The sequence below is a fragment of the Ambystoma mexicanum genome, chromosome 3p (genome assembly GCF_040938575.1).
Source record: "Ambystoma mexicanum isolate Mex_15411 chromosome 3p, UKY_AmexF1_1, whole genome shotgun sequence".
NCBI classification, from domain to species: Eukaryota; Metazoa; Chordata; class Amphibia; order Caudata; family Ambystomatidae; genus Ambystoma; species Ambystoma mexicanum.
Genome location: NC_090925.1, coordinates 574,848,757 through 574,871,700, shown reverse-complemented (window position 1 = coordinate 574,871,700; position 22,944 = coordinate 574,848,757). Strand labels below are relative to the sequence as shown.

The 22,944-nt window shown below is 47.5% G+C and overlaps 1 protein-coding gene across 2 annotated transcripts in view; it reads right to left on the bottom strand.

Annotated features, from left to right (window-relative positions):
* Positions 1-22,944, bottom strand: part of SLC13A3 (solute carrier family 13 member 3) — a 679,238-nt gene that overhangs the window by 141,083 nt on the left and 515,211 nt on the right. For both annotated transcript variants that reach the window (XM_069651309.1, XM_069651308.1), the window contains exon 10: positions 22,501-22,613. In XM_069651309.1, the coding sequence (XP_069507410.1) occupies positions 22,501-22,613 (113 nt within the window). The remainder of the gene's footprint in view (positions 1-22,500; positions 22,614-22,944) is intronic.

Below are 22,944 nucleotides of genomic sequence, written 5' to 3'. Positions count from 1 at the left end.
CCCTCGCGAAAGTTCTGGCTGACTTGCATGATTGTGCCAGAGACAACTGTCTCGAGGACAAAAGTCTTAAAATCAAGGACAACATGGAGGCATACCTTTATTCTCCACACAAAGTCTATGAAGACCAGTGTGAGGGAATGCCCACTATGTGGATGGAGGTTCCTACCATGTTAACAACGGGGAAAAAACTTGTGGCCAGCGTAGGGAATGCATGGGTGAATGATGCCCCAGAACCCTCCGCTGGGTACAAAATCGGTCCCCAAAGTAGTCAAGTGGCAGAGTTGATGGCTGTGCATCAAGCCATCCTCACTGCTGTCCAACCTCAACTCCACGAACTGGTCACAGATTCGGATTATGCACGGAAAGGGTTTGTGGAGCACCTGGTTAACTGGAAAACCAGAGGCATGCTGTGTGCTAATAAACCATTGAAACATGGACAATTAATCAAAAATATTGATGATCTGGTCACCTCGAATATGATGACCATCTACTGGAAAAAGATCAAGAGTCATTCTAAAGTAGAGGGACCATACAAACTGGGAATGACCTAGCTGATCAGCTGGCCAAAACTGGAGCCATCCAAGGGAATCTACTTGGGATAGAGTACCTGTTGGAGGAAATCCAGGTCACTGCTATCACTAGGTACCAGACAAATGCTCACAATGAACTCTCAACTTCACAATGGAGTAAGGAGACCCCAGATGCTGATTTGATTATGGCTCAAAAAAGGGATCCAATAATTGGTAAGCTTTATCAACACATTGAGGACCCTGAGAACTTTCCCCTTACGGATATCGATTGCATTGGGAAAGAGGACCTCAGAGTGTTGATGAAATGTCCAAAAATGTTCTGAATCCAAGACAGTCTGTTGGTGAGGAGATGCATAGCTAGCCATGACCAGTGGGTTGTCCCTACCTCATTCCGAAGCCTGATGCTAAGTCACGCCCATGATACGGCCACAGGCGGTCATCAGGGGTTTCATACAATGCTAGATATCTAGCGAGAGGTTGCATACTGCCACACATGGGGCAGGACCTCGATCAATACTTGAAGGGGTGTCTTGTGTGTGCACAATTTCAGCCAACATCACTCACACACCGTGCTCCCCTCCAAAAGAGGGGGATGACACTGCCTTGGTCAGATTTACAAGTCGATTTTATCAGGTGTGTGATTCGCTCCTCTAGGGGGAACAAGTACATGTTGACTGTGACATGCTTGTTCACTAAATGGGTGGAATGTCTCCCGGCCCCAAATTGTAAGGCAGAAACAGCAGCTGCCCTGATGATCTACCATATCTTCTTGCGTTTTGGACTACCCCAAAGGATTGAGTCAGACTGAGGTTGTCACTTCACTAGCAAAGTGATGACAAAGATGTGGGAGATACTTGGGGTCAAAAGGAAAACTACACATTGTCTACCGGCTAGCCTCTGGTGGTGGAGTTGAGAGATAAAGCAAGACAATTGTGAGCATATTAAAAAAGTTTGTGGCAGATTCTGGGCCAAGTTGGGACTTTCGATTACCTCTTGTCCTGATGGCCATCAGATCTACCCCTTCTACTGTAACAAAAATGTCACCATTTGAGCTGATGACTGGACAAAGGATGGTGCTTCCCCAGCATTTGCTCTACAGAACCCAAGAGAAGACCTTGATAAATGCCTCCACAACTCATGAGTATGTTGAGAATCTGAGAAAACATCTTCAACATGTTTTTGCCTATGCTCAGCGGAATCTAGAAAGATCTGCAGACAGCATGAAGACCCACTATGACCTTAAAACAATGAGAAAAGAATACCAAGTAGGAGACCAGGTCAACTTGTACAATTTGTAAAGGAACCAGGCCAAACAGTGCAAATTTCTTACTAGCTGGCCGGGTCCTTTTGAAATTGTAGACAGAATCTCACCAGTCGCCTACAAAATCTGTATCTCAAAGGCAGTTTGGCAGAAGGTGAAGATAAGTGGGTCCACATCAACCAGCTGAAGTGTTGCCATCCTAGGCACACTCTGCAGCAACTAGAGGAGCCATCTGGAAACCCAGAGGGGGACATTCCGGATCCCTAGAAAATTACAAATATTAAAAACCATTGCACCTGTTAAGATCAGTAGTAATTACAGGCAGGAAAGATTGTCAATTGTACGTCCAATGTATGCATCTGCCCCACTACATTTATAGTGGTGGGGAAATGTCCGTAACCTTGTTCTGTTCTGCCATCATAGAACTGGAACCAAGGATTCTAAGCACCAAGGTGGACAACTCTGGGACCGGGAGAAAAGACCTAAGGGGCCCAGGGTATCGCTCCATACTCCCACCTGGAACCGTCGAGGAGAACCTGTCGATCCAGCACTGAGGGGAGAAGCAGACGAATGTTTCCACTTGGACCAAAAAGAAAGAATGCCATCCCAATCTCCTGACTTCCCCTTGACGGGCGGTCAAAATTCAAGTTGTGAGGGGGGGGGGCTTTGTGGGATGTATTAACCCACTTGTGCTCTGCCCTACGGCATCACTGTGTGCTGATGGTGCAAGAATTATCAAAATGGCTGCAAAACCCCTGGGCACACCAAAACCTATGGAGATCACGCTTTGCAACATGAAGATGGCCGCCTTATCTACCATGCATGTTGTCAGTGGTGGAACGGAGACCTCACTCCTGAAACATGTCACTGGGATGCCCGATAAGTAAAAATGGAGACTGCATAAAAAGCAGTGTTTTGCTGAAAGGAATCCAGAATCTCGTTTTCAAATCCTTTTTCTTGGTTGCTGAAACTGCAGAATGCCGGTCCAAAACACCATCAAACATCCAATATTCTTGCTGGGTGTTACTAGTCACTTCATTCAAGAAATCATTATGAACATACGTCATGAAAAGTGGAATCTGTCATCAAAACATTCATAGCAAAAATGTGCCTGCCTCTGAAATCTGTCAAAATCTGGGTGCAGTACCAGCGGCCGCCTGTATGACAGCTGTCAGTGGATTGCATAAGAATTTAAACTTGTACAACTGAAATCTAATGTCGGAAATTTAAGGGACCCGTCATTGAGAATAACCTAGGTTGTCACTATTTAAATCTCATGGTTTAGAAGCTGAAATAAGTGTTATAGCTGTTTGTTTGGAAATTAGAAAGTTTATTTTAAACCAAGAACAAATTGCAACAAAATGACATTTGAATTTAAGCCTGACTCCAAGCCAAACCAGTATAACAACTTCCCCCCACAAAGGCCAGGCCTATCTCTCCACCAGGAACTCACACCCTTGTGATGATTAAGGGGTGAGAGGAGAACTTGGGCTGCAGCAGAAGAGGACAATGGACTTCCTCTGGCTGAAAGGATATGCAGATTGTGAAGAGTCATAAACGGCCTCTCCCAGAAGGAAGGGGGCGGAGATTGCTTCTGAGCTGCCAGAAGGAGAAGGAGGCAGGGACAGAAAACCATTTGTTGATTCGCAAGGACAAAAAGCATATTTTAAAAAGACTGATAATTTACTGTGCAAGATTGTGAAAAATATGTAAACCCCAGAATTGTGAATTGAATTTTTGACTGCACATTTTAAGAGGTGCTAGAACTCTGTGCTAGGTTCTGCAAAGTTACAGTGGAAATTATGGTTTTATACCAAATGTATATGTTAAAAGTATGAAAGTTCACACGCTTATGCCCCTATACAATGTGCACTTTTGTGGAAATTAGCTCCGAAATTGCACCATGTGTTCAGGACAAAAAGGGCGAAATTCTGTCAAAAGCAGACACAAGATCCTACAACGACAGGGATTGGAAGAGTATCTGCTCCACACAATATGTGATCTAGTTATGTTATTGTTATAAAGGTTGCACAATTGTAAATATGTATTGTACCAAAAGTAGATTTCATGTTCAAAGGGACAAGGGGAGGATTCCCTGACTCATAAACCCACATCATGGTGGCACCCTGTTTTCTTCACCAATCAAGGGGGAGAAAATATCCTAACCTATAGCCTGCCTAGGGGGCACACTTAGGATAATCCAGCACACACACCCCTTTACCATATGCATAAATAGAGAAAGCTGAGGACATAGAATGACACACAGATTCACCCACTATCCTGATCCTGGCAAAGCACCCTCAAGCAGATCCATCCATATTCCTTGCTCCGGACTCCAGAAACGTGGCAAGCAGAAGGCCCTTTCCATTAGTTGAACCATTTTCAACTAGGTCTTGAGTTTCCAGGACCGGAAAGAATCCGACAAAATCTAAGGGAACAAAAGAAACAGCTAGGCTGTGCTGTAACTGCTTTGCTGCTAAAAGAATTACTATCAGAACCAAAAGACCCAATCCAGTTGTGCTGTGCTGTGCTGTGCTGTGCTGTGACCAGATAGCTGTGACCAGAGCCACTGCAGACCCAGTCCAGTCCGGTGTGCCCAGCAGCCTGTCCAGTGTGGTGTGCCCAGCAGAATTCCTGTCCAGAAATCTTGACGGACCAGAATTCCTGATGGTTCTGTTCAAACATATATAGTGAGTATCCATAGTATAGGACTGTGTCACTAGCATATGTAATATCTATAGTCTATCCCCATCTAAATCCATCCGATCTTGTCTTCTGAACCTGCATTGTTAGAAATCTTTTTGAATTGCCTGAACTCTCTATATTATCCCTACTATCTCCTTCGGTACTAGTATTGTTAAATATCTTTGCGCTCATATATTTCATCTGAAGAAGGCAAGCTCCTCGGCAGGCAGTCGCCCGGATCCAGTGGCGCCCTGGTCCAGTGGCTGTGCTTCCGTGTGGTATTTGCTTCTTCATAGTCATCCCCTAGTGTAAAGAAATCCTGTTTGTCTTTTGAAAGCGCATCCCTGTTTTCTCATTCTTGCGCCGATCTCAGAAAAACGACCTCCACTAAAACGTTCATAACTTTCTCAATGTTTAAGCTAGAAACAACTTAAGCTTGTAGCTGACATCCACAGCGTTCCATAGAACCAAAAACGGCATCTTAAATCCATGTAGTTTTCCCACAATCGTGATTACCCTGGGCGGAAAAGTTTGTCGCAGATTTTGTTTTAGGAATTTTCTACAATGTATAAAAAAGCTTTTGATTGCACCCGACCTCAACTTTAAGTTTTCACATTGCTTATTAGTGTCATATCATTGCTAGTGTTTGTAACTATCTAAAGCGGCTCCCATTAGAATTTAAACAATTTCAGCAATTTAGTCCATATTTAGTGTTTTACCCAATCTGTTCTTAGATAACTTTGAAAACCAATTTGACAGTTTGCCAATCATCTCTGTTTCTCTCTCGTGTTGCTGGGGGGAAATTGGGATTGACATTTTGTTTGAATTCTGCATTCCTGAATACTTGTTCTCTCTCCTGTCTCTTTATATTGCATATTGGCGGTTGAGGGGTGTGCAGGGGGAAATAGTAACCACATTGCCATTTGATCTGAACACACAAAGTATTATTTCTGTTCTGAATTGTTTTTGCTCAATATTACTCCTTGTGATTAAAGAGATTGCTTAGTGTTATCTCACCCCATTGGTGAATATTGTATAACCATTAAACATAGTGTGATTATATTGTGAACTATATAAATAAATATTTTAACTTTGCAAACCAGCCCGATTCCTGGTTCAGTGTGACCAGGGGGTTCCAGGAGAGTGGCGTGATATGAGTGGTACATCGTTCAGAATAAAATAACTTTTAGACACAAACAAATAAGGATTTCAAAAGTGCATTACTCGCTAGGCGTTGACTTGGGTGAAGTGCCGGATTGAAATCACTTACAAGTATTATCTCAGATTCCCTATCTCCTCAAGTGTAAGCAATATAAATTTCCTTTCATTCTGTCATCTAGCAGTTGTGAGTAATAATCAAAATCCCATTCTGCCATTTTGCTCCAAAAGCGGGTTTTCACTTTCTTTGCTGGTTTCCCATTTTAGGGTTGTAGGCTTTAACCCAAATCCATTTTTCTCTCTCTATTACTACTCCTCGCCACTACCTTCCATTCAAAGGAATCAAGTTAGCTGATGTTTGGGGGTGGGTGTTGCAGGGGTAGTGCTAAACCGTTGGTGTTATCTCTTTATCAAATTGTTCTTTTTCTGTGTTGCCATTAAAGACTGTGTGAATTGTTATAGGATCTCTTAACCTAATTGTTTTGTAGAGATTAGTGCATTTTGCATTGCCACAACATTGGTGGCTGTGAAATTGTCTGATTTTCCTTTTTCATTAAATAATAAATATCTTCTTGATACACACCGGCCCGATTCCTGGTCCATTGTGACATGGGGTGTTTGTGGAGGTTGGTTGCGAGACGGGTTGGAGGCCTACTAAAAAGAAACATGTTTTTTTTTTAAATAAAAAGAGGTTCATTGTATGCCACATTCATTGTCGGGGAAGGAGTCCCTGGTTGGAGTGTGCTGAGTAATAAAACCGTGGCAGTGGCGAAAGACCATTCGTTCCTTTTGTACGGTAGTTTTTTTCGGGTGGGAGGTTAAATCTGTTTGAAAATTGTGCATCTTAAAGAGTATTTGATCAATATCCCTGGGCAAAACGACTAGCTGCACAGTGAAGTAACTCAAACTGTTCCACTGTGGCCCCAAAAAATGGCACACTTTGACCAGAAATCTGTCCGACGCTAGCATGTTTGGACTGTACTTTGGGAGTTGCCCTGTTGGCCAGTCTGAGCTCGATTGGCAGAAAAGTAAAAGTACTGATCAAATACAATGGGCACCCAATCTCTATGTGGTCTGTGGGTTTGTAAGCTTGTGAGTGGGAAGACACATTATTTCGGAAGCTTTAAACAACAAAAGGAATGGGCGTGTGATAAAGTACTGTTCCTTGCCTTCGTGACCTGAGAAGGGGAGGGTAAATCTCTTGACCAAAAGAATACCCTTGAGGAGTAGCAGGCGAGAATGCTGGGCCTCACCTACCATCAATGTTGGTGCTCATGCACTCGAAGGGGTTCATCATAATTTCCTGTTCGCCTTCATAGTACGCTTTTACTGCTAGGGGTAATTACATGTCTCGCCGTTACCTCAGACAGAAGGTCGGTGTTAAAGATATTTCACGAGGAAAGTACAGGCTATTCGAATGTACCCATCCAGTTTAGTATCCTTTCCTGTGATTTACATTTGCATGGACAGATACCTGCAGTCACGTGTTTCTCTTGCTTTGAATGTGAAACGGCACGTGCTGAGAAAATCGTGCGTGTCTAAGGTAGAGGAGGATGGGAAGAGATTGGGACATTTGAGGACCATTTCAAAAGCACGACGCCGGTTTCTCAAAACCATGCCTGCACTGCACTTGTAGCGGAGTCTAAGAGAATAGCAACCAGGTGGCGAGACAGTCTCGCCAAGACTTGATCAGCTGCATTTGAAACTGAAGCACCGGACAATGTCGACGAGAAACGATGCTCTCGCGCTCCTTCCATGCCTGCCAACAATCGTGTTTTGCACAGAGTAAGCTCAGTATGCTAAAGCACCTGCTGCACAAATATATATCTACCACCAGTCGCAGGGTTGAATCTCGGCCGGGCCTCCCTTTCATATGTTATTTTTGATGGAGGGGCAGTAGTTTCGGGAAAGCGGAAACGGGCGCGGTTGATGGTTGGGAGTTCTACTTTTCTTAAGGTTGAACACTAATTGGTGCCCAAGCAAGGAAAAAAGACCGAGGGGAACTTTCACTGCATTTCGCCAGTGTGACTTCAATACACTGAGCCATTACCATTCCAGTATAGCAGCAAAAGCTGGGCAGTCATCAACTGCAGACCCTCTGCAGAGGACATCTGTTGTAGCTACAGCACCGAGTGTTGGGTTCTTTATGGAACGGGCCCTGGTTCAGACCAGAAAAGCAAGCTTGAGGGGACTTTTAACTGACACGGCACAAGGAGCCACCCTGCACTGTGTTTTTCCATAACACATATTTACAATGCATGGCTGGCGGAGTTATTTGTCCAAAACCACATTGTTGATCAAGCGCCAAAGCCAGGATTAGAACTCGGCCTCAAGTTCTCAACGTCCTCCCCTCGCTATCTAGTCCACACCTATGGGTTTTACGCAAAGTTCTTTCAACCGGTTGGCAACATAACTGCATATTTTTTTTGATTTTGTGTGTGCACATTCCATTTATTACTGACTTTCATGAGATGGTGCATAAGTACATGAAATAATATGGCGGGTGTTTTAATACGCAGCATGGGCCTTGAATAGTGTATTGGATAATTTGGTTCCTGCAAAACGATGTTAAAGATAAACTAAGACTTTTGATGGTGTACAGCTACGCCAACCAGTGTCCGGTTTCATTATAGAAAAGAAGACAGATGTTTTTCCTATGCTGTGAATCTCGACCACACCGAAACCTACGGTATGGAATGGCGGAAGCACAGCCCTCCTAGAAACAAATCAGAGCCCGGCTGGTGTTTCGGCCATTTCATCCCGTAAGCGTTGGCCAGTTGCCATTCCAACGTGAGACTGCTCCCGAACTCCCCTTTCCCTATTATAGTACCAATGTGTTGGCGTTAGGTGGAGCTATTGTGCCCACAGATACACCCAAAACCAAAAGAATTATATTTCTCTTAATGGTAAAACTGTCCGAAGGACAGGATAAAAAAAGTTCAGAGCAACCAGATTTCATAGTGTACTCATTTTACAGGTACCATTGCATTTCTGAAAAACTCAGCAAATGGTTATGTTCTTCAAACCTGGCTGCTTGTTGTGAAGACCCAATGCTGTCAGGCTGACTGTAGTGGGGGTTACACTTAATTTATAAAAAATACTTTACAGCATTGTGGTTGGTCTGTTCTTTTAGGACTGGGCAAATGCCTTATGTACTCTGTCTTGGCAAGGGAGTATAATTACTAACATCTACATGAGACGAACAAGTTACTCTCTTACCTGGTAACGTTCTTTCGATGGGATGGTCCGACGACGTATTCCATATCTATGACAGGTAATCACCACAGCTGTGCTGCTTCGGAAACTTTTTTCGGCGTCTGCGTCGATGACGTCGATGCGCCGTCGTCGAGGACCTCCTCCGACGTCCGACGTCATCTGATGTGATAAGTAGAACGCCCGACGCCCGTAGCCTCAGTTGTAGTTTTTTCCCCCAGAACGTGTGACATTAGTCTACTGCCAGTCAGACACAAAGCCTTGCGGAACGTAAGCTGCAATCGCATAAGAAATTCTGCAGCGGGGAAGGTAGGGAGGGAGCGATATGGAATACGTCGTCGGACCATCCCATCGAAAGAACGTTACCAGGTAAGAGAGTAACTTGTTCTTCGAGGGGATTGGGTCCTCCGACGTATTCCATATCTATGACAGACTCCCAAAGCAGTACCAGAGCAAGGAGGAGGGAAAGAATTTAGAATTAAATTTCAGAATTGCCAATCAAATAACAGAGCAAAGGACCGCCTTGCCAAACTCCAGATCCTGTCCTCGGATGGAATCGAGGGAATAGTGACGTACAAATGTATGTACTGAAGCCCAGGTGGCTGCATCACAGATGTTGCGAATAGGAACACCCCTCTGCAGGGCAGTAGATGCAGCCATACCCCTGGTAGAATGGGCCCGCAAGCCAGCCGGTGGGTCCTTACCCGCCAAGCGGTAACACTCCGAGATGGCCAAAATAATCCAGCGAGACAAAGTCTGTTTAGTCACAGCTTGTCCCAAACGCTTACCAGCGTAACCAATAAAGAGTTGATCGTCCACTCTGACCCGGGACATGCGTGAAACATAAAAGCTTAAAGCTCTCCTAGGATCAAGCCTATGGAGCCTCTCCTCTTCCTTACCAGGATGCGGAGGAGGATAGAATGCCGGAAGAACAACCTTCTGGGCCAAATGAAATTCCGTCACTACCTTCGGAAGAAAGGAAGGACGGACTCTAAGGACAACCCTGTACTTATGGAAAACAGTGAAGGGAGGCTTAACTGAAAGTGCCTGTAACTCACTCACTCTGCGAGCGGAAGTGACCGCAACTAAAAACACAGTTTTAAGAGTCAACAGTCTCAAAGGACAAGAGTGCAAAGGCTCAAAGGGAGCACCCGTTAGAAACCTGAGAACAAGGTTCAAATCCCAACCGAGCACCAGGAAAGGTGATGGAGGGAACACATTAGTGAGCCCTTTCAAAAACTGTGAAATTAAAGGGATTTTAAAGTACAAACACTCTTCAGACGAGCGCTTAAAGATAGACAGCGCCGCCAGGTAACCTTTAATGGTACCCACTTGCAAGCCCCTGTGGGCCAAAGAAAGTAAAAAGGACAGAACCACGGAGATGTCACATGCAAAAGGATCCACATTCTGAACTCTGCACCAGTCGCAGAACTTACGCCAACGGCAACTTTGTTGCTGGCCGTCGGGCCAAGAGCAACACCTCCATCACGTCTTCAGGGAGGTCCCAATCCTTATACCTCAACCTTTCAGAAGCCAAGCGTGAAGGTTGAGAATTCTGACCTCTGGATGGAGAACCTGAACCCCCTCTCGTGAGAGCAGATCGTCTCGGTAGGGAAGACGACGTGGAGGGCAGATGGACAAGTCGAGAAGGTCCGGGTACCACGTCCTCCGAGCCCACGCCGCAGCAATGAGGATCATCCGGGAACCAAACTTCCGTAACCTCCGCAGCACTTGCGGGATGACGGGCACTGGAGGAAACACGTACAGCAGTGGAAATGACCACTCCACCACGAATGCGTCTCCTAAGGCTCCTTTTGGAGGAAATTCCCGCGAGCAGAACCTCTCGCACTTCCGGTTGACACTGGAGGCGAAGAGATCCACTTGAGGGGTCCCCCAAAGGGCGAAGATCTCCAGGAGAATCTCCTGAGCCAACTCCCACTCGTGAGAGATCGTGCTCTGCCTGCTCAGAGTGTCCGCCGTCACGTTTTCGTCTCCGGCCAGATGAACTGCCAAGATCGAAACTTCCTGCTGGATGGCCCAGAATTCGAGCTGCATTGCCTCCCTGCACAGAGGAAGTGACCCTGCCCCCCCCTTTTTGTTGAGGTAGTGCATGGCCACTGTGTTGTCCGTCAGGATCAGGACATTCTTTCCTCGCACAGTCGGCAGAAAAGCCTTCAGGGCTAGCCTGACGGCCCTCAGCTCCAACAGATTGATATGGAGTCTGGACTCCGACGGAGACCAACGACTGCTGACTGTCAGCTCGTTGGCATGAGCTCCCCATCCCGAGAGGGATGCATCCGTCACGATCGTCACCTCCGGCCAGGGAAGCCAAAACGGAGCCCCCTTCATCAAGTTGCCTTCAACGGCCCACCACAGAAGGTCCTGGGCGACCGAGGACGGCACCTGAACTGGGTCCGACATCCTGCCGGAGGACTGCGACCATTGCATCTTGAGTGCCCACTGCAAAGATCTCATCCGCAGGCGAGCCTCTGGCACCAGAAGAATGCAGGATGCCATGAGGCCGAGCAACCTCAAGAACACGAACGCTGGGAGCGTCTGGGCATGCTGAAACTTGTGCACCATCTGCTGAATGTGAAGAGCCCTCACCTGGGGAGGAAAACACTGCCCCAGAGAAGTGTCGAGTACTGCTCCGATGTACTGGAGCCGCTGTGTTGGCGTCAAATGGGACTTCTTTAAATTGAGGGAGAAGCCCAGCCTGTGAAGGGAGTGGCAGGTGACGGACAGATGATCCAGGACCTGCTCGGGAGAGCGCGCCCTGATCAACCAATCATCCAGGTAGGGGTAGACGTGAATCCCCCTTGCCTGAGATTCGCTGCCACCACCACCATGAGCTTGGTGAAAACCCTCGGGGCGGAAGTCAATCCGAACGGCAGGACCCGAAACTGAAAGTGCGAGTCGCCAACCGCGAACCTCAGGTACTTCCTGTGCTTGGGATGGATCGGCAAATGGAAGTAAGCATCCTTGAGGTCGAGAGACACCAACCAGTCCTGAAGCTGAAGGGCGTGGAGGACTTGAGAGAGAGTAACCATCTTGAACTTGTCCTTCCTGAGGAGTTTGTTCAAACCGCGCAAGTCCATGATGGGTCTCAATCCCCCGTCTTTCTTCAGAATCAAAAAATAAGGGGAATACCATCCCTTGTTCCTCTCCGCTACAGGCACCAGTTCTATGGCACCTTTCTCCAGCAGGGCTTGAATTTCCTGCGCAAGGAGCGGATCCTGACTCTTCAAAGAGAGGTTCCCTGGTGGATTGTCGTGAGGCCTCTGCCGAAAGGGAAGACAGTAGCCGTGGGTTATGATCTCCAGAACCCACACATCTGAAGTAATGGCACGCCACTCTACAAGATGCTGCGCCAGACTTCCCCCAACCGGCCAACCATGGGACATGGCCTCATGACTGAATGGTAGCGGCTGCAGCGTTACCTGAGGGCAAAGAGGCAACTGCCCGAGCGGCCTTGGCACCACGGGTACCCTGTCGTCCACCTCTGGTACCCCTGCGCTTGCCTCTTTGACTGCCAGCTCATCTCGCTTTACCAAAGGAGGAGTAATAACAAAAGGAACCACCCCTCCATTGCTGTCCCCTAGGACGAAAAAGCTGAGGTTGCCTGACTGCAGCACCCAACGATATGGCTGCAGCTTTAAAGGTCTGCAACCTCTCAAGGCTCTCGTCAGCCTTTTTGCCAAAAAGGTGTTCACCGTCAAAGGGCATATTGAGGAGCCGGGATTGCACATCAGGACGAAACCCCGACTTCCGCAACCACGCAAACCTGCGTATCACGGTGCTCGCCGCCATGGACCTGCTGATGCATTCAGCCATGTCCAAACCTGACTCACACATGGCATCCTTACCATCCTGGACCATAGCAAGGAAACCATCCCATTCGTCCCCTTCGGGAATATGTTCAGCCGCTAACGCAACACAGTTCCACAGAGTGTGTGTGATACAAGGCACATTTGGAGTTGGCCGCCTGAAGCGCCATACCACCCGAAGAAAACACTTTCTTCGCCCAGCCATCAAAACGTTTGTCGTCCCTATCAGGAGGGATGATAGGGTACAACACCTGCTTTGCCGGGGCCTTGGCCGCTTGCACCACCAAACTCTCCGGAGTGGTGTGCCTGGTCAAGTAGCAGGGGTCGCTACTGGCTGGATGGTATTTTCGCGACAAGGACCTGCCCACCGCCGGGAGACTCTCCGGAGCAGTCCAAGCCGCCGCCACCCTTCTCTGTAGAGCCATATGAAACGGCAGTACCGGGTCAGTTGGGGGACCAACATCAAGGATGTCCGTGAGATCATCCTGGACAAACTCCCCTGGGGGAGCAGACCAACCCAAGTACTCGGAGACCCTAGCCATAAGGCGCCGGTACGAGGAATCGGCATGAGAGCCAGGCTCAGGCCTACAAAACTCCACATCCGGAGAGGTGTCCAGTCCACTGGCATCATGCAGTGACTGCCTCAAATCATCAAACTGGCTATGGCCCGAGACCATCTCATCTGGAACCTGACTAGGAACCAGGCCATCAGAGTCCTCATCCATCTCCGAAATATATTCCAGGTGTTGAAAAGAAGGCACTCGAGAGTGCTTGCTCTTAGCCAGAGCCTTTCTAGGGGTTTCCCCCGTGCCATGGGGTACCTCCGACACCCCTGCCTCGAAAGGCGTCGAGGGCGTCGAGTGAATCGGCGCTGGTGTCGAGAGAACTGGCATCGGCGCCGAGAGGATCGGCGTCGACGTCGAGTAAATCAGCGTCGACGTCAAATGCAGCGCCGCCAGCATCGACGGCGTCGACAAAGCCCTTGAAGCCGGAGCTCCGAGCATGACCGACGACCGGAGCGTCGACGACTTCCTCGGAGCCGGAGCCTCGAGAAAGTCTGTCGACGCCCTCGACGCCTCAAGCATTGATGTCTTCCTCGAAGACATCACAGGTGCACACGGTCTCGAGCGCGTCAAGGACCGGGACCTGGAACGGGTACGTCGAGAACGAGTCCCCTTGTCCGAACGGGACCTCTCCCGTGACTCGTGCCGACCACTCTTGCGAGCAGTGTCTCTCGACCTTTCACGGCCAACCGCACTCGGGGGCGCAGACAGCTTAGTACCCTGCGACTCGAGAATCACCAGCATTTTCTGCCCGAAGGAAGCCCATTCCTCCAGCGTCGCACGGCTGGTGGGGTAAGCGACGTGCCGGGCAGAGTCCTCAGAAGAGGACCTGGAAGACGACCGGTGTCAGCGCTTCCGAGAATGCCTCGAAGAGGCCGAGGAGTGGCGAGACCGACTCCTAGAAGGAGACCCACGAGACTTCCGACGACGACGCGGAGAGTCACCTCTCGAATCATCCGTCGAAAGCCCCGCAGACTTCGACTTCCGGGGCTTGGACACCCGACCTACCGACAACTTCTTCTTACGTTCCCGTAAGGCTTTGGACGTGAGCGACTGGCAGTCGATACAGTCATCCGTGTCGCGGGCCTCCCCGAGGCACCAGAGGCAGGCGTCGTGCGAGTCCGTCACCGACATCTTGGACCCACACTCCCCGCACTTCTTGAAGCCCGGACGCGGGGTCGAAGACGAAGTAGAAGACATCTTCTTACGAAGGATTTCCTCACAAAAACTAACCGGTTCAAAGAACCGAGAAGAACAGAACTCCAAAGAGTCGAGGCGTAACCGAGATTCACGAAGCAACACGTTCGCGGAAAAAACGGAACTGAGGCTACGGGCGTCCTACTTATCACATCGGATGACGTCGGACGTTGGAGGAGGTCCTCGACGACGGCGCATCAATGTCATCGACGCAGGACGCAGAAAAAAGTTTCCGAAGCAGCACAGCTGTGGTGATTACCTGTCATAGAAGTGGAATACGTCGGAGGACCCAATGCCCTCGAATGAGGGGTACTTTCCAGTATCTACCTGATATGTTGCTGATGGGCTAGACTTCAGAGTTCACCATAGTAAGACATGAAACCCACGCCTCTATTTAAACCACTGTTCTTTAGGATGAGCATCTTCATACACTTGAATTCCATTCGTCTTCTGTGTCTTGTATTTGGTAGATCTTACAAATGCAAAACACAGAACTACTTTAAGCATTGGAGACATTTCTAGGTCTTGTATTTAGGAGAACCCAAAACGTTCAGGTTTTAAATGGATAATATAGTGGCATCAGAATACACTGAGATTAAAGAACGATTGTATCATAGGTCAACTGAATGTTGACTGCAACCGAGTTGGGCAAATGTAGGGCGCTTTTTTTGGTATCCTCCCAATCAATTAATATTTGTAATAACGAAAATATGTCCAACATGCTGGACTTAATCTACAGAATTTCACTATAGCATTGAGAAAGGTTGCCCTAAATAAACCTTGTATACTGTATCATAGTTTAAGCTTGCATATTGTGACAAATCTAAGGTGTTTGTTCCCAAGTAAGGCTAGGGAGGTGAGCTTGTTCTGCAAGACCATCCCTACAGGTCTCCGCAAGTGGAACCTCACTGGGAGTGACTCCCCTCTAGGAGACAAGGACTCCCATTCCCATGAGGATTTCCCTACACAAGCAAAACTGTCTTTATATGTGGGAAGACCTTTAAACTCCATAATCATAGAGTCCCTCCTATTGGCGTCAGGTAATGCTGAACAGAGTACAACGTATGAAGAGAAATGCTGCTAGGAATGCAAAACATCCTGTTAAAAGGGTGAGCAAATCATGGCGGTGGAGAGAGAAGAACACATGGGAAACCCTCTGATGTACGCACACATAGGTGAGGTGGAGCAGGGATGAGCCACGAAGCCAGCAGCAACCTGAGCGAAGGAGATCGCTGAAGCAAGATGCTGGAGGTCCAGCATAACATACAGCAGAGCAACTGCTGTGCAGATGGGGTCCAGGAGACTGTCCCGAAGGGTGACGTGAACACGAGAGGATCATGGTGGGTTGACAACCCACCTAACAAAGCAGAGACCCGTTCACGCTGGAGGAACAAATCCTCCATTCAGCAAAAGTATGCCCACCACTGCTATTTGATGAAACAAGCAGGAAACCGGAGGCAATAAGCAGACTAAGCAGATACATCCCCATCGCTGAACCCTCAGAATCAACCCATGCTGACTGAAGGTACTAGAGCGATTCTAATAGGGGGAATCCACAGGGACCACATGAAAGTTACTGAAGACATAGAAATATTGAGGCTGAAAGCCTAAGAGAACGGGCAGCCTCGTATTGGAAGAAAGAAATGAATGACATAACATAACATAACAATCACTCGCAGTAAGAACTCTCGAGCACCAGGTCCTGATGGCTTGTCAAACGCTGTCTTAAAACTTGACCCTCATTTGTGGGCAAACATCTTGTGCACAATTTTCAAACAAATTACTTCACCAGCAAGCATGCTGAAATCATAGAAACAGTCCATCATTGTCCCTATTTTTAAAAAGGGGCAACAGCTGATACCATCTAACTACAGGCCTATAGCACATTTAGACATCCCCAGCTTCAGGAAAAAGGAAGCCATGGTGAGGTCAAAGCCTACATACATGGTGTTCATCGACTTCACCATGGCATTTGACAGCATAGATAGAACCTGTTTATGGTCCAAACTCAAAAATGGGGATGTCCTGCTCACCTATTAGAGATTCTTGTGTCCTTACATTTCAATACATCTATTAGAGTGTGCCTCAACGTCCAGGTTAAACTCTCCTCATCGATTGTGACCATGTGTGACCTCAAGCAGGGCTGTGTTCTGGCCCGGTTACTCTTTAGTCTCATTCTCTCGGATCTGGCAGAGATCTTTCTAAGTATTCCGTTTCTCCTCGAGTTTGGCTAACCTTAAAACTTGTTTTACACTCTTTATTACTATAATCACTGTACTCCCGAAAACATTGTAATTCCCTTACACTTTTTTCAACCTTTAATTGTATGAAGCACATCACAAACATTGATAGAGCACGAGAATTCTACTTCCAACATGGCCGCCACCTTGCCTTTCACCATGTTTCTGCGAGCATTCTAGTGCTCACTCATTGTCCGTGATTCACAGCTTTGTATGGATGCCTGAAGCTGCTTGTACACACTGTGAAGTGATATCGATTTTCGCTTTTGTTCATTTATTTATGTTTTCCCGTGTCGGGAACGGGTACTAATGGCCTTATGCATCCGTTCCACGGGAAAACATTTGTAACTATAACTAATGCAAGTCAGACACCAACAGTTATCCATGACCACAATAAGAAGGAAATGCTGGGAAAAGGAAATATCAATGTGTAATCCTCTTCAGGTTACTGTCTGTGGCATTGTTGTGTCATTGTGGACTTTGTACGAGTGCTGTCCCGAATAGGTCTCAGCTTCTGTTAGATCATAGTCAGACATGCGTAGCAGATGAAAGTACATATAATGCATTACAGCTGTACATGTATTGAACCACAATCCCATTAGCATCACATGGCATGACTAGGTTTGGTGTTTACATGTCAGTTAGATAGTTACTGCAGCGCTGTTACATCAACATTTCGATACCACTGAATTGCAAGACGTCAAATCCTTAAGGCAACGTGATTGCATAGGAATGCCAAAGGTGAGATTTGCAGAAGAGCTTTAGGCTACATCAGTTGCCAGTGCTGCGTGAAGGATAGGATACAAGGGTTAGTAACTTAGTCAGATGCATTTGTGGTGTATTTACCCCAAATAAGATCTCATGCATCAAAGGTGGTAACAAAATAAAGCACATCATGCACAGGAACTCTGTAAAATAGGCAATCCATGCAATTCTAACTGGCTAAGCATGTTTTACGGTGATAGATGTTAATACACAAAATGATAGGTTTGTGTTTGTGTGTGTGATTTCTTATACCGATTCCTACTGCACTTCCTCAGAGGTACTCTGCCTTTTCCCTCCTTCCCCCAGAAGCTCATTGTCTCCCAAGCTCTGGTTCTCTCTAGGTTGGACTATTGTAACAGCCTCTTTCTAAATCTACCTGCCTCTACTCTCCACCTTTACAACTAATCCAACAGGACTGCAAGACTTGTCCTTGGCCCCAAGCCCTGGGATCGTATCTCTCCAGCTCTAAAATCCCTCCATTGACTCCCAGTGGATGCAAGGATTAAATTCAAAACCCTCTGCATTGCATTGTCCACAAGGCTTTCTGGGTCCTGGGTCCAAAATACCTTCAACTATCCCTCCGTAAATACCTCCCCTCTCGAGCTTTTTGCTCCTCTACCTCTAATTCTCTCAGGGTCAGTGTTTATTTGAAGAAACGAGCTGGTGGTAGATCTCTGGCTTCGGCTGGGGCCTCCCTTTGGAACAGCCTTCCTGCCACTCTGAAACCTGAGGAGAATTATCTCTGGTTCCGGAAGCACCTCAAGACCTTCCTCTTTGCTTCTTCCTTCACCCCCTTCTTCCCTTCTGACCTGCTCCTCTCTCGCACTGTGCACCTGGCCACCCTCTGCCTCCAGGCCATGTTACCTGCTCACCCTTGTATTGGGGTCTGTATGTGTACCCATATAGACCCCTACCCCCTTTCTTTTTTTTTGCACTTATCAGACCTACGATGTCTGCTGCCTTAAACCCATCACTTGCCACTTGCTGGCTGCACTACCACTGTTTATTGCCTTTATTATTTATTTACTGTATTTATTTACTATTTATCTGTTTCTCCTCTTCGCCGCACTTTCCACTTCTCCCCCTTCCATGCAATTTTCCCCTTTCCCATTCCAATGCACTTGCGCGTTCTCAAGGTCATTGGGCCTAGTAAGATCATTGTTTTGTTCTCCCCTGTTCCCCTCCCTTGCCTTGTCTCACTCTGAAACACTTGTGCACGAGCGTGATATAAATATAATGTCAAATATCATCCGGGCAGATTGTGTGGAAGGTGGGGATTGGCAAGGCAGGTTGTAATAAAGGGGGGTTGGTTGAATGGTAGGCGTTAGAGAGTACGAGAAATGATGATGGACTTGATTTGGAAGACTTGGGGGCTCAATGGGAAAGCTACAAAGGAAGGGGGGGTCAGGTGAGGTGGGGTAAGGTGGGATGGGCTCAGAAGAGTTGTGGTGAGCCTGGGAGAAAAAGGAAGGGGTGATGCAGGTTGAATGAATGCGATTTGATAGGGGGTGATGTTTCGGTTTGTGTGAGAAGGGTCATGGGGTACTGAAGGGAGACAGCTGGGTGTGTGAGCCTGAATTTGTAGGGACCCGTTAGAAAGGGCCTTGGTAAGGTTGGGGGGGGTGTCCTTAGGGCTGAGGGAGTCAGGGAGAGTTGTGTGGTCGGGTGGAAGTTGGGCAATGGGTAGGATGGGTGTTATGTGACTGCTGGGACAGGCAAGATGTGCCAGTATGGTGAGTATCTGAGAAGGTTTTGAATGGATAACTAGGGCAGAGTGGTAGGGAGAGATGGACCAGTGATGCTGTAGGGTTGTAGTGTAGTGGGAAATGCTGGATGAGATTGCGAAGCATGCAAATGTGGGGAGTTACGGGATCAGGGTTTAGAGAATGAAATGAAAGGGTAGTCAGGTGGTGTAGGGTGGCAAGAGGGTTCGCGAGGGGTTGGAGGACAGAGGCAAAAGAGATGGGTATGATGTGTGTGGGGAAAGTTGTTTAAGAAGGGGAGGTGGCTCGATTGGGAGGTGTAGTGGGGCATCACAGTGAGGAATAAAGTTATGATTGGGAAAGGGCTGTGTGTAGAGGAGAGTGAGTAGTGTATGTGTTTCATGGCAGTTCAATCATCAGAGGCGCAGTGAGACCGGAGAGTGGTAACTCTCGACTGAGCCAGGTTGTGGATAGGGTGTGTGGAGAAGGAACAGTCAGGGTTTCCAATCCTTCTTGAATGCAGCAAAAGTCAGGTTGTGAGCATAGCTGGAACGCGAGTACGCTGCAATGATCTGGTGCCTGGACAGACAGTGCCTTTCCATCTCCAGCTGTGCTGTTAAGGTAATGCACAGCACACAATGTAGCATTGCTTAGAAATGTATATTTGTATTTATTTATTGGACATTTGGACATACCTTCATCTAAGACTTGAGAAACGAGGACAGTGCATTTGGAAAGTACTATGGTTAATGGGATAAGCGTAATGTTTGCTGTGTGGAAGGTTCCATATTATTTCCCCACAGGCCACTTTTGCTGAAGTCTGGTTTCCCTGGTCCTGCTTTTGTGCTGCAGAAAAACAGCTTGCTGCCCCTCTGACAGCAGCAATGCCCTTAAGTGCCTTACAACCCCCCCCCCAAACAATAACCTCACCTTGTGCAGGGGCGGCCCATACACCCCTGCCAGGATACTCCCCTTACCGTAAGTAAACACCGTCCCCTACACCTGGTTACCCGACACTATTTTTCCCACTCCCCTGACATCCCCCGTTCTTGGCCTGCACATTAGCTTGTCACACACTAGTGCATTAAAAATGCATGCACAACTGTGTGCATGCACTGAACCGGACAGGCTGCCATTCGCAAAAGGCAGTCTGTTGGGAAAATTCATTTGGACAAAGTAGACTATTCCGTGGGGGGAGGGGGGGAGAATCCTCTGTAAACCTGCTGCTCCTATTAGGTGCCCGCACTGGAAATGCTGAAACCTACCCTCCGAGAATGTGCATTGGCGATCCCTTTCAAGCGTAAAAACTCACGAGTGGCCAGCGATTGCTAAAAAGTTGCCAATTTCAAGAAATGTGTCCCAATAATTAGCGACTGTATATTCTCTGATGTGGAAATGCTGCAACAACGTGTACAGGTGTAATAAAAACGTGAAGCACTACACGTGGCAGGCGTGATGAAAAACGCAGCAATACCCCCAAGTGAATGAATACGTCTTTGTTGTTAAATCAGCACAGTTAATGAAACATGTTTAGCAATAGGCCAAATGATATGCCACACATCACAAATAACGAATTTGTATATAATTTCGATTGGCAACCAGAGGTCTGCAATAGTTGCCAAACAGTGTTGAGTTGTAGATAAAGCACTAGTTAAGAAGGCAGGGTAGTCCCAGCCTTCTTAACTAGGGCTCAGGGCCAACGTGCTCCACTTGTAAGCAAGAGCACATGTAGCAAAACAGGTTCGATCCCCGTTTCCGCGCTTAGAAACCTCTGGCTATTAAGCTCGTTATAAATACACAACTAAGACATATTCCTGTAACAGCGCCTCGATGCCCCCGGCTGTGTGAGTGTTTTAAAAATGCAAATAAATAAATACAATAAATACATGTTTTCTCTCCCTTGCTAGGCCATAGCACTACTAATACTTTTATTTTTATTTTTTATTGCACTACCAATACTTGACTGGAGCAGGTGCCCCATTTTGCTGCCAGCAAAAGAGGGCACGTTACCGCTGTGTCACAATGGAGGTCTGCAACGACATGAGAGCAGCCTCCATCGTACCACTCATGTTCTAGAGCCAACACTATAAGTTGGCTTGTATCTTCTACGTCACAGACCATTTAAACAGCCATCCCACTCAGAAGGCAGAGCACCACTTCTCTGCATATAAATGATGCGGTGCACATATAGCCCTGCTCCGCCATCAGGGAGTGCTCTGCCCGAGGCAAGTTTCACATGAATGCTGAAAGTTAGATGCTTCCATTCGGGCAGCCCTAAGAATAGTTTACCAAGAGGTTTTAGAATGCAGACAGATTGTACTTTCTATGTGAGAACTACAGCTCGAGCGTTCTTTCTTGGATGTTATGGCTCCCCATTGGAGGAAAAGAGGTGCCCTGCCCAAGAGTCTTTGTCAAGACTAAAGTGCATTCAGGATCACTCCGACTCCTTTTCAGACGCTGTTGCCTAGTCAATGGATGCATGCAGTGGAGTAACGTTGCTGAAAATGTTGGGGGGGACATGTCATCTGAAAAAAAAATGCCCCATTCAAATGAATGGGGACAAAATCGTGTGCCATGAAAGTTGGGGGGGGACAAACACCCCCGTTCCCCCTAAATTTACGCCCACGAATGCATGCGAGTCCTCTCCAGGTTTCTAAACATCCTTCCCCCACAGGATCAGATCCCCGGTGCAGCAGCATTTGGATATTATGTGTTGTGCCAGTGCATGCGACATTGATTTTGGGGGAGCAGCGTTCAGTGGCCCATCACAACTATGTACATAACATAACATTAATATAGTAAAAGCACACCTGCCTCGTCAGCCTGCAAGAAACTCCCTACTCACAAACTGAGCACACATCGCCAGTGTCTTACAGCAAGAAGGCTAATCAGATCCAGGGCCAAAACACACGGGTGCAGTACCCATAGAAGGATCCCAGCAATGTGACTTAGAAAGAGTTGCCAACCTCCATCCAACTTGAGGACATAGCGGCCTTAAAATAATGCATCCTTCCGGTACTGGGATCCCAAGCGTTGCGCAACTTGACCGCCATGCTCCTCATGCCACACATCCATGGCTCAAACTCTTCTAAATGCACCAATGCTCAATGCTCCACAACTATGTGCATGTACCATCATCGTGCCAATGGTCATGATCTCTTTTAGTTCTCATGTTGTTAAGATCTCTCAAGCAGATGTTCGTTGGCACCAGCTGGACGAGTAATGTGCTAAATGTCACGGACACTGCAACAACTACCAATTTGGAAAGCAGCTGATCAACATGTTTGCTCTCCTACTATAAACGGACGAGACTTGTGCATGAGGTGACATGTATCTGTGGAGTCGAAAATATACTCACCTCACAGCCTTTTGCCATCGCAAACCCTCCACCCAGGAGCAAGATTATATTCCAGGGGACCGAGTCGTGCACCTTCTTCCAAGACAGCAATGGGAAACATTCTGTGTTTGGTGCTGGAAAAAAAAAACGAAAAGCAGCATTACACTGTTTGTTGCGAGCGTTGGTTCACTTTTCTATGCAGTCCAATACTTTCCACTCTCCTTCCAGCCTCGGTCCTCTCCTCATTTCTGTCTGTCCCTCCCGACCCCTCCCCTGTCTTCCTCTCTCTCTATCTCTCCCGCCCCTTCTCTCTCCGTCTCTCCCTCTCGGTCCGTCTCTTTCTCTCTCTCTTCCCATCTCACCCAGCTCTCCCATTCCCTCCCTCGTCCTTCCCTCTCTGTATCTCCCTCTCCTCTTCTCTCTTACTATCCCTCTCTCTTCTCTCTCTCCCATTATCTCTCTTGC